Raw genomic sequence first — 15,272 nt, 5'->3', positions numbered from 1 at the left:
GAACATTTTACACACAACTGATGCTAAGCTCACAGGTCGGAAATGCCAAATCCCGAATACGCCGGTATTCCAAATTCCCCCAGGTAATTCCGCTTTCGGAACGGTTCTGCCATTACATTATAGTCAATACCACTGACTTCTGCGGTTAATTGCAAAGCCCCCATAAATGCATTCTTCACCAAATTTGCCAGGTATCATCGGGAAAATAGTTGGAACAATTAAAAATATTTTTTCCAAAAAGATCCTGTAGTTTTTGAGAATCTATTTTGAATACTTCAAAGAAAAAATGGTTTTTAATCTGGGTAAAATTACAATTTGATTAGTTTTCAAGCACTTTATACACATTTTATAAATTTTAAGAAAACTGACAGCGTGCCCCCTCCCCTCCTCCCAAGTCTCTTTACTCCTTTGTCACCCATGCAGGCTGGGAGAGCCAGATTGCAGAGCCCAGATGGCATGGGGATTCGAACCCTGAGCTATACTGGCACTACATGGTCCATGGTATGGGGGGCTCTGGAAGAGAGGGGAAGCCAAGCCATCCTTCTCCCCTAAAGCCTTTGTCCAATCCATAGACAATGGGCTCTTCCCCACCTCTGGTGCCCAGGAGGAGGTGGGGCGTTGATGCCCAGGGGGTTCATGGTGGCATCAGGGGTTCCTCTTTAACAAGGGGGGCCCATTATGCCTGCCCCTTCCACTGTGAAATGGGCAAGGGGTACTAAAGTACCTCTTACCCATATCCACAAAGGTTCAAATGAAGTAAAAACGTAACAACGAAAAAAGTATTTGAATATTCTTAATTAACCATGCATTGGCTTTCAAAGATGCTCTGCCAGGGCTTGCTATACTTAATATAGCATGTGCCAGCGCTAGGATGGACATGCGTGTTTGCCCCCTTAGTCATTCGTCATGTATCCAAGGATAATAGCATGAGACATTTCCTAGGATACTCACATGGGATTATCCAAAGGTAAGTGTTTATAGTTAATTAATTGAAGAAAATATTTTTTAATCACCTGGTGGTTCCTCCAGCCCACTGTAGTCAATCTGCTCCCTTGATGTCCTCCTGATCAGATCCGCTGTGCTCCTGTGAAGTCTGCAATCCAGCTGGGTTGTGGACCACTGCGCATGCGCTGTTCTATGTTGCACACCTCCTTCTTTGCACACTCTCATAGCTGGGAGTGTTCTGGGCAAGCGCAGTTACTGTAACACTCCCAGCTATGAGAAAATGAACTGAGCATGGGCAGAATGCTTCCTGGCAAGGAAGTGCGCATTGCCGTGACCGCGCATGCGCAGTAATCTGCAACTGAGACATGGCTGCAGAAAATCGAGGGAGCTGATGAACTACAGGGGGCTGAAAGAAGTCCCAGGTAAGTAATAATCCTTTTCTCCCATTAATCTCAGGTACATGTAAAGGAATCAGGGTTCATGGTGGGAAATAACACATCAACACACTGTGCAATATATTTCTTTATTTAAATAATATAAACATCAAATCTCATAGTATTTATTTCCATTAGGCAGCTTCCAGGCTGCACCAGACACAAAGAATTATGGCTTCCCCTTCCCATGTAAGTTATACTGGCCCCCACCCCACCCCAGATATTGACAAAGGGGGTAAGTGGGACAACACCACCCCATATTCACAAAGGCTTAGCATGACAATGGTCACTTAAATCCTTAGATGTGCGTCTACTAGTAGAAGAGACAGATACGGACCTCTTCTGCAATGCAAGAAGTCATCAATGCTTTTTCCTCTTATCCTGATGTATATCTTTAAAGAATCATCCACTCTTAAGAGGGCATCTCATTGGCCCCGCCTTTCACAAACTCATTGTCCAAAGGCTCCATCTGCAAAAGACCAGCACATGATTGTCACATTTTCTCCACCTTCCTCCAGTTATCGGCTACAAGAACGTAACAAGAATCCTCTAGGGTTCCGCACCCCAGTCCATTTAGTTCTTCTGCCCGTCCTGTTAATAGCTGTACTCCTATCATTGCACAGAACACATGGATTGCGTGCGGTACAAACTCCACAACACAGTATTGTGGCAATTTGCACAAAAATGAAAAGGAAACATAAGTACCATATAGGGTAATATATACGAAGGGCTCTCTATATATACAAAATACACTATTTGTACTCTCAGTCCTGCAGACACTCCATAGACTGCACATGGCAGACACACGCACACACACAAAATACAGCCATCCAGTGCCTCCAAGTCTCATGCGATGTCAGTTGTGTATACCGCAATCATGTGCGCACATAATGCACACGAGACATTTTCTATAGGCCTTTTCTACTTTATCACCTATTCTCTCTGTGAATCTCTTAATATCTGTAATATAAAAGTACCAGAATTCCCAAATTAAGTTTTTCATGTTGTCAATAAGTCTAACTGATGGTTTTCCTTTTGGTAGCAGACACATATCAGTTTTACTGCTTGTGCTAGCTATTGATCTGTAATCATTGTCAGACGAGTAATGATGCAATGGAGGTTGCTTTCATAGAAAATGTCATGGTGCTAAATGAAGGTATGTACGTGGGTAGAGATGGATCCCAGGTTACAGACAGCAATACAAAGTCTTTGTAGTATACAGTTGTGTTTATAGGTTAATTCAATGTCTGTCTCAGTAATTACAGAATATGAAAGACTGGTGGAGAGGAGGTGCACTTACTGCCTGGCATGCAAATCTATCCACAATACCTCCCCTTCCTACGTCTCAGATCTCATCTAGAGATACTCCCAAACCCGCTCTCCCTGCTTCTCTAACACTCTGTGGATGTCTACCTCTTGCATCACTTGCTCACTCGTGAGGCTCCAGGACTTCTCCAGAGCAGCCTCTTCCTCGTCAGGTTCACCTCCACGGTCAACTCATTCAAGCAGGCCGTAAAGACCTACCTGTTCGCCATTGCTTACCCACCATCTTCATAGCTCCATCCCCCTCCTCTGAATTTACACCCCCCTTATGTGTCCCTCTCAGGGCTGTTGAGGACCCTCTGCTACTCTTCATCCAGCCCTTTAATACGTTAACACCCCCTTGGAGCTCCTGATGTGGTCACACTTGTTATAGGAGGAGGGAGTTATGGTGGCCACTCTGTCATGGTAGAGGATCATGGTGGCCTCACTTGTTAATGATTCCTTGTGGATGGAACCCCAGGACATGAGGTGAGTGACATGGATGTGAATGTTAGGAGGCCCCATCTAAGTCTTGTTGGCGGGAACCATGATTTGTGTTTATATAACTGTGGGAGATGTTCCCATGTTCTAAAGACATCTGCCTAGTAAGTGACTGGTATATTAGTGGGGGGAAACCAGAAGTGTACTTGTTAATGGTCTGCTATGCATGAATGGTATACCTATGCTTTGATGAGGTTGAGCAGAGCTTATTTCAGACATGTTTTCATGGAATTAGCAGTACAGTCCATCAAGCTATGAGTCAAATCCATGAGAGATTGCTTCAGTTGTGATAGATAATAATGCTAGACGTTCACTTCCCTAGTTGCTGTCTACCATTTTAATTGGTGTTGTCAGGCATTGGTAAAGTTCTTAGAAGTGTTCAGGCTATATAGGACTTTACAGGGATTGTCCACTTCATACCTAGTTCCTGCATTTCCAGCAACCCACCTGAGTGTCCTAGATGAGATGTCCTCCTGAGTTACAGTGACTTTCATGTCCATAAATGACCATATCACTTACTCTGTGGTATGGATAGACTAAATGAAACTGAAGTCTTATTCTATGTCCTGTTCTCCAAAAGTCACAAGTTTCTAGGTTGAGCAAGCACTAATAAAAGCTGACACACCTGTAATAGCACTACACAAGTTGAATAAATGACTCCATATTTCAGGACTATGCTTGTTCCATTAGCCAAAAGTCTTTTCATAGTTCTGATTTGAACTTGCTCCACAGATAATGAAATCACTTACTTGATGACCTAATAGGACCCATAAGCATAAAAAGGATTTATTTTATGCACAATCCAAGATGCTTCCCAGCATTTTTAGCTGCAGATGACACAATATACAGTACATGGATGATAAAGTGCTAGTTGTTCCCCTCAATGCATGATATAATGTATACATATTCCTTTAATATAGATTACAACATCTACGTATATTGCTCCTCACAAGCTCTTAAAGTGTACATAAACTCAGACACTCCGTTGTACATAAAAGCTATTTCTAAGTTCACCTCTCAAACCTAGATCACACACACCTTTTATTTTAGCAGCAGCGGTTTTCATCATGAGAAATTCTTTTATTTCACTGACAAGTTTCCCTGTGAGTCTCCAAGAAGTCAACAGCAATGCCTGAGTGTTTGACCTCCCCCTGACCCTATAGTGTAAACAATCTTCTGACAGGGGACCTCACAGAGGTAGATATGAAAATATAGTGTCTGGAGCAACTGTCAGATGCCATCATGTACATTAGTTCTGCCGGTAAGATTATTTTCAGTGTTTCCCAAAAGGTAGATGGCAATCCCGTAACAAATTTATAGTTAGGTATGTAGTACTGTGTGTAATGTGTTATTCAGGTTATCTTTTAATATGCTGGCCTCGTAGCTTCTGCAGGGCAGTTATTAGGATTAATAATAATAATCCGAACATTTGTATAGCGCTTTTCTCCTGTTAGGCTCAAAGCGCTCAAGAGCTGCAGCCACTGGGACGCACTCAAGAGGCCACCCTGCAGTGTTAGGGAGTCTTGCCTCCTTACCAGTGGCGTAGCTAAGGAGCTGTGGGAGCCGATGCAAGTTTTACAATGGGGCCCCCCAAGCACTCTATACATAACAATTGATACGGCGCACCAAAACCTGCCAAGGACAACCACAGTGTCAGAGGTGCAAGAAAGGGGTGGGGAACAGTTTTTTAATGATTATTATCATTCAAAGTATCTATAGAAGTGATTATTGCCAGCACAGGACCAATAGAGAGCTAATACTATAATTGAGGGAGGGCCCTTCGGGGCCCTGATGCAGTGGCTACCTCTGCACCCCCTATTGCTACGCCCCTGCTCCTTACTGAATAGGTACTGACCCTAGCCAGGATTCAAACCCTGGCTGCTCATGTCAAAGACGGTGCCCTTAACCAGTACACTGTCCAGCCACTATATATCCACAGAAAACTGCCAGCCTTCGTGAATAATCATCTCTCACATTTGACAGCTATACCACATCCTATATTGTCCATTTTGACCTGAATAAAATCTACAGTTGTGTCCAGACACAAATATTACGTTACAAAATATTTTTTTCGAAGGCATCTTGGGTAGCTTTTATATGGGAAGCTCACAACAAAGACTGTAACCTGGGATAAATGGTAACTGCGTGTAAACAATCGTTTTTTTGTGGTCACATGGGACCATCTATTATAAGTATTAAAGGACCACTATCACGAAAAATCTTGTGCAAATGCACACACATGCATTTTACGCTTTACTATTTTTTGCAATAACGGTCCTTTAAAGCGGATCCGAGATAAAAAACTAACTATAAGAAGTAACTTGTCTATATATCTTATCTAAAGTTTAGATGGTTTACACAGCAAATCTAGCTGCAAACAGCTTCAATAGAATATGATTATTTATTACTGTGATACAACAGCAGCCATGTTGTTTGTAAACATTACACAGAGGCAGGCTTATCTGCATCTTGAGCACTCAGCCTAATCCCCTCTCCTCCTCCCTCCTCCCCTCTGCCTCTGGAATCAATGGCTAGTAACACCTCCCCCTCCTCCTGCCCAGACTGAGCTCCCATGAGCCCTTGCTACTGCCAAGACTCTCTGAAAACCTGTGGGCGTGGCTTTTTTAGTTTATAGGGAATTAGAGTATTATAACAAAAACAAAAAAGTATTTGGCTTGAGGAATGCCCTATAAACAATAGGAAAGGAACACAATTATGCAATGTGTAAAAGTTCATCTCGGATCCACTTTAAGCATGTAAATATGAATCTTTGTTTCCTTGGTGTAGATACAACTTTATTATCATGGTCAAGCCTGTATAATGATTGCCTTTATGGTGGTGCAACAACAGCACCAGAATTGTATTATTTTGCAAAAGCAAACTGTTGCCTGTAGTGGTGCCCGTCCATCGATGGAGGTGACAAGTCACAGTAGAACGTGGCTGTTTAGTCTGTGACGCCATCACAGAATCAGAAGACTAATCAGAGCCGAGGCGCATGTGAGGACCTTTGGAGCTGGAAGAAGCAATCAGTGGATGATGATTTTTAGGAACGGGAAAGTGGCTGATGTGATGATAATGAGGAGGAGAAGAATGAGAATGATTGTTTTTTTTCCCCATAAAATACCTGTGTGATGATTTCTGAGCAGACAGTGTGAGAAGGAAAAAATCTGTGCCTTGTCTGGATAGAACTTAAAATATATCTGCAGGCAAAGGGAAAAATAAACTTAAAGGCGAAAACCCCACATTCACATTCCCAGGAGGGCTCTTTTTGATCCTTGGTCCTCTTCACTTTTCAGGTCTTTTACCCCACACACTCATCAGAATATGAGGTGCTATGTGTCCCTCTGCTTCTACTCACAGGAAAGGATAGAAAGTAGCGGCCCCGTCAGTCACAACCCTTTCTCTAGTCACTCCGTGGTCCTCATTACCAGAAAGGGTGGAGAGAAGAGAAGTGCTCTTGTATGAAGATGAATCTAACAAGGTCAGATTTATACTTTTTCTGTCCCAAGGCCAACTTTCTTGCAGCTCCCCTTCTGTGTGCAACATCCCCCTCCAATTCCTTTTGCAGCCCACTATTCCATTCATGTACAGCAGCCCCCTTCAGTTATATACAGATTCCTTGGGCAGCAGCTCCCTATTTCCTATGTTGTTCCTTATTTGCGACCCCTATATTCAATTTGAAACCTCTTGCTCTATGTGCAGCAAACCCTCTTCCATTTCAAGCCGCCCCTTGGCCTGCTGCCACCCAATACCTGGGGGCCTTCGTGGCCTTTCCGGAAATCCGGCCCTGGCATCTAGAGAACTTCACTAATGTCACAGCAGCACCAGAAAGAGAATACAAATACAGATGAAAAGAACTGGGGGCCTTAGCGGAAAGGGGAGCATATTACTCTCTCCCTGCGAGTTACAATTTTTACCCATTCCAGGTGTTCTGCCTAAAGAAGATTTAGACATTACACAGCAGTCATAAGATCTGATGACCATTTGATTATTCTGATGAATGATTGTGGCATTATTATTATTTATTGTATTTATAAAGCGCCAAGATATTACGCAGCGCTGGCATAAACACCATAGATCCTTCCAGCCAGTCCATAAAGAGTAAAATTGAAAAGCAAGAGCAGAAACCAATGCCATTGGCCTTACTGTCAAGAGGGGTATAATCATAACCATCCAGGATAAGCATTCTTATCATTGCTGAGACTGTATGGGCCAGCAGTGTCTGCATCCGTCATGGGCAGGGGCGTAACTACAGAGGAGCAGCCCCTGTGACCGCCTGGGGGCTCAGAGCTGTAAGGGGGCCCTAACTACAACTTTACTTCCTCTGATAAAGGGGTCCATCCTCCAGATCTGGTGTTTTTGTGGCTAAACTTTCTATGGGTGTGAAGATTGTGATGTCCACACTTGTTTTATTGCAAGATGGGCCCCCAGGCAATGAGGGTCACCAAGGATAGGCAAGGGAAAGAGTGTGAACAATGGGGGCTCCATCAAAGTTTTGATGGGGGCCCCATGATTTATAGTTATGGCCCTGGTCATGGGCACTGTACAGAAATCCATTTCTTAGCTGACCATTTTTGATTGGATCAGGAGACAATGGCCTCAATTCACTAAGATCATGCTGGAGATAATAAGGCAAGAGAGTTCCTTAAGTTACCTCCTCTGTAGTTAATTTACCTCCTCTGTAGTTAATTTACCTCCTCTGTAGTTAATTTACCTCCTCTGTAGTTAATTTACCTCCTCTGTAGTTATTTTCACATGCAGTTAATTAACAGCCTGTCTTTAACTCTGGAGTTATTTTAAGGATTGAAGAGTTAACTTAAAGACATAAGAGTTAACTTTAGGTTTGCCTGAGGTAAAAGGTTTCCTGAATACTACATGCCTTATCACCATGGTAACAACTCTAGAAGAGTTATTAAAGACAGGAGATAATCTTAGTGAATTGAGGCCAATGTCTATAGATAGCCCTGGCCTTTGTCTGGACACAATGCCTGTGAGCCAAACATGAATATTCCTCCACATAGAAAAAGATTCCAAGCAGAAGATGCCGATGCACTGCTCAATGCTCGTCAGAGATGTTTAACACAGTTCTGTAGGCAGAACACGATGAAAGCGAGAGGCAGCACCACTGACACCACCTGCGTCATAGACATTGTGGCCTTCTCTTCATACATTGTGACTGGTGAAACAAGCCCTGACATTACCACCCTGACACAAGTGCCACTAGCCTACTAACATAACAACTACTGGCATCAAACACAACAGTTCTAAATTACAAAAAAACCCAATAAATTAAAAAGATGGACACCCCAGAAACACGTTATAGTACAATATTCGATGACTAGGTACTACCTGGACCCTCAGCAATCCCTGAACATAAAAAAAATAGGTATAATGTTGTCCTTGACCTCGCTCTGTGTGCTCACATGAAATCTTCTGCCTGCTTGCTACTCTAGTCTGTTTGGTTAGATGGTCTTTGCAGGAAAACTAGGGGAAAGACACTTTGAGGGTGCTATGCATAAAGTCTCGGTTAATCTATCGATAGGCTCCTTTACCTCAGACAGTTTACCTGTATTCAATGCTATTTGCCATAGGAATGGAGAAGATGTACAGCAGAGCACAATGTCATATTTGGAGATTTGCATATGATGCAGAGACATTAATTTAAATTATTACATTCCTATATCGCCAAAACTGCAGTATTGCTGGCATATGGCAAAATTAGGGTACTCACTCAGGGTAAAGCTATGTAGGACCCCAAAGATGACTTGAATTCTTGATGTATCTGCTACTGGAGAGAACCAGGGCAACACCTACTGATTGTCAGATTCATAAACTGCACTTGCTGACAGTAGGTGGTATTTCGACGCTAACTTATCTACTGATCATCCTACACAAGAAAATCGCTCATAAGTAAAGTGAATAATACTAATTATCTTGACTATCCAGGAACACAGTGGCTTTGTCAAAAGTGGTCGAATGAAGCCTGGCCTGTGACCAGGAGCCCATGGCTCGCTCAATCACATGGGGAGCCCAGGACAATAAACTGGTACTTTAACCATTTCAGCCTGCGGGGATTTCTGTCAGATTAACTACCACCCACAGGGATTGGGCCTCGATCCCTTGGGGGAAATTGCAGGGCCAACACTGTTCAGACATGTTCTGTTGCTATATGGGGGGAAGGGCAGACAAAACTCTGCCCAAGTGTTGTCACGTGAGGGGAGATGTGAAAGGGTAGTGTGATGCTCCTCGGACGGCACACGGCTGAATCGAGCCATTGTCCGAGGTATTGGGTGCGTCTACACACATTCGTTTCTGCAGCCATGTTTCAACTAGCGTGCGTATGAGTCTTAAGTCCCTCAGGTAGAGATTGCTGTTCCATTATCTAGTTGTTTGGAAATATTCTAATGTGCCATCCTCTATACATGGCCAACTCTAGCCCGCAGTGCCAACAAATTTGGTCCATGAGTGGTTTCTCCATATTTCATTATATTTGGTCCACAAGCTCCTTAGCACTAAATGATTAAGTGCTAAAACTATGAAGCCACAGGGAACTGTAAAGGGGGGGGGGGGGGGTACTAGACACCAGGTAGCTGTATAGGGGAGTGAGAGGGGCACAAGACCCCAGGGAACTGTTTAAGGGAGGGTGGGGAAACACTACATAGCAGGTAGCTGTATAGGGGAGTGATGTGGCCACTAGGCATTGAGAATGGCCAGCGCCTAGATTCCAGTTTTTAATTTTGTCCCACTTTGTGTTTGAGTTTGACACCACTGCTGTAACAGAAATAATAAGAAACGGTAGATAAAGGTACTGAACATATGTCAGCTAGAAGACTATGGCTTCTTGCATTTGAGAAAGTGCAGATTGGTTTGTTTAAAAAACATGAAAACTATTAAATGATTTGTTGACTCAAAAAGAAAATATACCTCATTATGGGGCTGACTCATGGACATTTTAGTAAGTAGCAGCAGCACCCTCCACACGTTACCAGCAGGTACCGCAGCTTATGCACTATGACCCAGCGCTGCTCGCTATGTGCTGTGGACTGCTGAGTATATTTGCTCAAAAAGTCTGAAAAATATAAGCATGCCCCATCCCCCGCCACCCCATAAGGCAATAGAGTTTTGATGAATTACTCAGCAATGTGCGCAAATGAAGCCAATGCCTGAATTTACCTGAATAATTTTGTGCTACATGGCTCAGTTCCATAGCTGTTAAATCTTTTTGGAGATTTGATCATTTAAAGGCAGAAAAATCCTTAAAAACAGGATAAACAAGTGTTGAGGTCATAAACGGACTCAACCGATTTGTGTGACAAAGTGCTAGAGTCACTTTAAAGAGGAACTCCAGTGAAAATAATGTAATTAAAAAAGTGCTTAATTTTTACAATAAATATATATATATGATTTAGTCAGTGTTTGCCCATTGTAAACTCTTTTGTTTCCCTGATTTACATTCTGACATTTTTACTGCAGGCAGGTGATGTCAATGGAAGGAGATGCTACTTTTTTGGCAGTTGGAAACAGCTGTTATTTCCCACAATGCAATGAGGCTTCCACAGTGTGATGTCAGTACTTCAGTGCTGTGAGGTGCTGACATCACACTGTGGGAGGGGTTTCACCACAATATCAGCCATACAGAGCCCCCTAATGATCCGTTTGAGAAAAGGAAAATATTTCTCATGGGAAAGGGGGTATTGGCTACTGATTTGGGATGAAGTTCAATTCTTAGTTACCGTTTCTCTTTAACACTAAACAATTCCTAATTTATTATTTGAACTACAGTCTAGATAATACTAACGGTATTTAATGGATGCAATCACATAACCCCAACCGGGAATCGTACACTATCCCAAACCTGATCCTATTATAACCAAACAGCTTAACAGCAACTTGGAGTGTATATGGAAGCTGCCATCTTCAGTCCCTTTTAAACAATGCCAGTTGCCTGGCTGTGATGCTGAGCTTTTGGCCCAGGAGCTTTTGGCCCACAACTGTCTGGGACGATTTCCGTTCGAAGGGATCCGTTTTCATCCCATTTCCATTCCATTGATTCCGTTCGGTTTCCCCATATATCTCCTGGACCCCCACCACCAAAGTAGATTTTTGCTGACTAGAATGGTCCGTTTTCTAGCCAGTGTGATGAAAGGATCTATTTCTTATTGCCCCCAATGCAGCCCTTCAGCATCTGTTTCCATTCTGCTGGGCTCCATGGTGCGGAAAAATTGCTGCAGCACCAAACTAGCGGTCCGTTTGGAGTGTGCGGAACGTATCCATTTTAATGGGCCAATACAAATGGATCCATAGGTTAACATTGGATCCGTTCACATCTGTTACGATCCATTCCATTACGATCCACGAACAGACCATTTTTTTACTGCCAATGTGAACTGGGCCTTAGGCTTTTGTTGTTTTTGAGTCGCACACTTGCAACAAGCATGGAGCCAGTGGAGTCAGACTAGAGCCACCTGTTCTGCATGCTCATTCTGAGCTAGTGACTTAAAGGATGCATGAGGCAAATAAAAAAAATCTGTTTTACTTACCTGGGGCTTCCTTCAGCCCCTAGTAGCCTATGTGTCCCTCACCGCAGCTCCGCTTTCAGCCAGTATCCCGGGGTCCCCTCCGTAGCGGCTACTGACCCGGCTTCTCCAAGCGCATGGTCAGGCCGCTCACCAGGGGTGTTGCTAGAATCTTAGGAGATCAGGGGCACTTTTGGGCACTCCAACGGAAAAATGGGTGTGGCCACTCACCAGATTGTGGGCGTGGTCATGGGTGGAGCCAAATTTACATGAACTTAACAGCAGTCTAAGTAGGCCTGCCCAGCAAAATGTTTGATGGAGCCCCCTCTCCATTAATACAAAAAAAGTAGCATATCACATAAATAGGCATACCCCGATTGATGCACCACAGTACCCAGCATACCCCTGATTGATGCTCCACGGCTCCTAGCATGCCTGCCATTGAGTCACCACAGCTGACTCTGCCTGGGGTACATCTGGGGCACCACAGAAATAGATCCAGGGCACTTGCCACTTATCTTTAGGGCTAGTAATGCCCCAGCCGCTCACGGGCGCTTCTGTGGCCACTAGTGATCTGCACAGAGCAGCACTTCTGCCGGGTCGGCGGCCATTACGTAGGGAACCCTGGGAGACTGGCTGAGAACAGAGCTGCAGCGAGGGACACATATTAGGGCCCGATCTAATTCACTTTTTCTACTAGTTTTCTCCCAGGGGATATTTTCACACCTTATCGATAAAATGCCTTTTCAACCACCAGCAAGCAACATATTCTCAGATTAATTCTGACAGCACTTTTTCACCTTCTTTTTGGTACTTTTTCAGTTGCAGAGTAGTTATTTTTAACAGAAGATGAAAATTATCTCCTAGAAGAAAGCTTAGCAGAAAATTGAATTGGATCGGGCCCATAGGCTCCTACGGGCTGGAGGAAGCCCCAGGTAAGTAAATCTAATTTGGCTCATGAATCCTTTAAAGTATTAGAGGCAAAGCATCAGCACAGACATTGAGCAAGTGGCATTGTTTATTAGCGAATGAAGATGGCAGCCTCCGTATTCCACCCACTTCAGGATCCCTTGAATCCTAAACTACCCTGATCTAAGACACGGAGTCCTCATACTAGTTCCCTGACATCTGGCACTGAGGTGACCTTTTTTGAAAAATTTATACTTTTTTTGCAGTACACATTAGGCGGGCCTTAGAAAAAAAGGAGAAGATTTTTGGGGGGCAATTGCATCTCGATGTTTCTGAAATGTCAATTCACTTTTTGTTGAGATGGACGTATCCTAAAATCAGTTCTTGAAACCTGAGGTTTGTTGCAGCAAAGTTTGGATACTTAACTCAGGAGGGGAAAGCCGCTGGATCCTACTGAGGCTTCCCCCCAGTCCTCCTCAGCTAGACTGGTCCAGTGACGAGAACCCCGAAGTGTGGTTGCACTGCGCCTGCATAGTAGCATGGACCCACTCGGGCTAGGCTTTTTCTGATGGAGCCTGAGCGGGTCCATGCTAATGCTTATGCCTGAACCATCAACAAGCAGCAGCAAGTGGACCCAGTGCTGGAACGGGCCAGTGGAGAAGGACAGGGGAAGCATCCTCAAGATCCAGAGGCTTCGCCCTCCCAAGGTGAGTACCCTGCACAACTTTTCCCTACATGTACACGTTAAGTTAAATTTGTTCTTGTCCACAGTAACCAGTATCATGTTCTCTGGTACTGGAATATGCAAGGAAGATGGCTGATGTGCACTATATAGATTTTCCTTCAGAAACGTTGACACAGTTCACCAAACTTACGCCATTCTCACTTTTGCAGGCTACACTTACACTCAATCTCTCTCCATATATTCTAGTCAGATCTCAGTGGCTAAAATGTCCTGGAAGGAGAGCTCCATGTCAGGCAAAGTCATGATAGGCCCATCATCCAGGTCCTCTCCGCTCAGAGCCCTCAGCCTCTGCTCCAGGGCCTGGCATCGCTGGCACATATGAAGGTAGTTTTGCTGCAGCTGGCGCTGATACCTAATGACCTTTTCCTTCTCATCCCGCCATGTTTTCCTCTCTCTCTGGAAAACATCGGTCATCTGCTCATTGTTCTGCCTCTCTGCCTCCAGCTCTGTGCGCAGAGAGTCCAGCTCGACCTCTGTTGTATCGTCATCCCGATCCTCCCTGTCTGCCTCTATCGCACGTAGCCTTTCCTCTGCCTCCCTTGCCCTCTGCTCCTGACCCTCTGCCCGGCCCTTTGTCTCCCGAAGCTGAGTTTTCAGGCTTAGAATTTCACTGGCACGAAGAGACGACTCCTCTTGGGTTTCTCGTAACTGCTGGCGAAGGGAGGCGATCTCCCCAGATTTCTGGCACACCTGTAAGAAAACAAGCAAAACATTCAAAATCATAATAAATGCTATACATAAAATATTTGTATTGCTTATTTTGGGCATCATATCCTTCAAATATAATAACTTAGTAGTTTGTTAACCACTTAAGGACCACAGGATTTACCCACCCTAGTGACCAGGCTATTTTTCACAAATTAGGCCACTGCAGCTTTAAGGGCTTGCTGCAGGGGCGTACAACTCAGCACACAAGTGATCCCCCCTCCTTTTCTGCCCACCAACAGAGCTTTCTGTTAGTGGAGTCTGATCCCCGTCGGCATGTTTATTTTTTTATGTATTTATGTTTATTTTTTAAATAAATTTCTCTTTTTTTTAATTTCTGTACAAATCCTGCCAGCCAATCACCGCGATCGGCTGTCACAGGCATCAGCCTATGACAGCCGATCGCTTCTGTGGGTCCCAGGGGGACCTAGTACAGCACTGCTGTAGATCGCAGCGCTGTACAATGTAAATAGACAGCGATTTCGCTATCTAACAGTCGCCTAGCTGCGATCGCCACTGGGAGACTGATGACGGAGCGGAGCATCGGCGCACGCAATCTCCTGCAAGACCCCATCCCAGGACTTGACGCCAATTGTCATTAAGTGGTCCTGGGGCTTCCATCGCATCTACGCCACTTGGTGTGGAGTGGTCAGGGCTGGATGTACCATAAGGCACTGTAAGCACGTGCCTACGGGCGCCTGATGATGGAAAGGTGGCTCACTCCCTTCCTCTAGTGCCTCCCTCCCACCTTCCCTATGCAGAGCCCTGATGAGAGTGTAAATGAGAGGTTACTCACCCTGCTCTTAGCATTCCACTGACGAGATTTCCCTTCAGTCGGGGGCACCACCAGCTACTTAATACTGCGAGAAACTCTGGCTAATGCTAAGGGACACCTGTAGCTACCTATGACAGGCAAGGGAACTAAAGGAGAAGTGGCAGCTGGGCCAGACAGAACACTTGTGGTGCAGTTGAGTGGGGGCGTGTAGCTTCATGGAGGGCGAAGTCTAGGGTGCCAGGACATCTGTGCCTATAGGCTCTTGTGATGTAAATCCAGGCCTGGGAGTGGTCATTAAATGGTTAAACAGAGGCGTCAATTTAGAGTAAAATAAGTTAAAACCAGTTAAAAAAAGGGAGGTAGTGGTAGACTTCCCTCCCCGATAAGACGAAACTAGTTCATATTCAGTTGTAAATGTCTTTAAAGGACTTACGAGGCCA

At 44.4% G+C, this 15,272-nt stretch overlaps 1 protein-coding gene across 6 annotated transcripts in view; it reads right to left on the bottom strand.

Annotated features, from left to right (window-relative positions):
• Positions 1 to 1,500: 1,500 nt before the first annotated feature.
• LOC137562902 (leucine zipper putative tumor suppressor 1-like) overlaps positions 1,501 to 15,272 on the bottom strand; it is a 116,046-nt gene continuing 102,274 nt past the window's right edge. For 5 of the 6 annotated variants that reach the window (XM_068274708.1, XM_068274711.1, XM_068274712.1 and 2 more), the window contains 2 exons: positions 13,513 to 14,042; positions 1,501 to 1,848 (listed from right to left, as the gene is read on the bottom strand). In XM_068274708.1, the coding sequence (XP_068130809.1) occupies positions 13,539 to 14,042 (504 nt within the window). In that variant the 3' untranslated portion in view covers positions 1,501 to 1,848; positions 13,513 to 13,538. Of the gene's footprint in view, positions 4,010 to 13,512; positions 14,043 to 15,272 lie in introns of all 6 variants that reach the window. The other variant, XM_068274709.1, reaches the window with a different exon arrangement.

Source organism: Hyperolius riggenbachi, chromosome 3 (assembly GCF_040937935.1).
Source record: "Hyperolius riggenbachi isolate aHypRig1 chromosome 3, aHypRig1.pri, whole genome shotgun sequence".
In the NCBI taxonomy this organism is placed as follows: Eukaryota; Metazoa; Chordata; class Amphibia; order Anura; family Hyperoliidae; genus Hyperolius; species Hyperolius riggenbachi.
The sequence above is the reverse complement of the archived record's forward strand: the minus strand, read 5'-3'. Positions and strand labels throughout refer to the sequence as shown.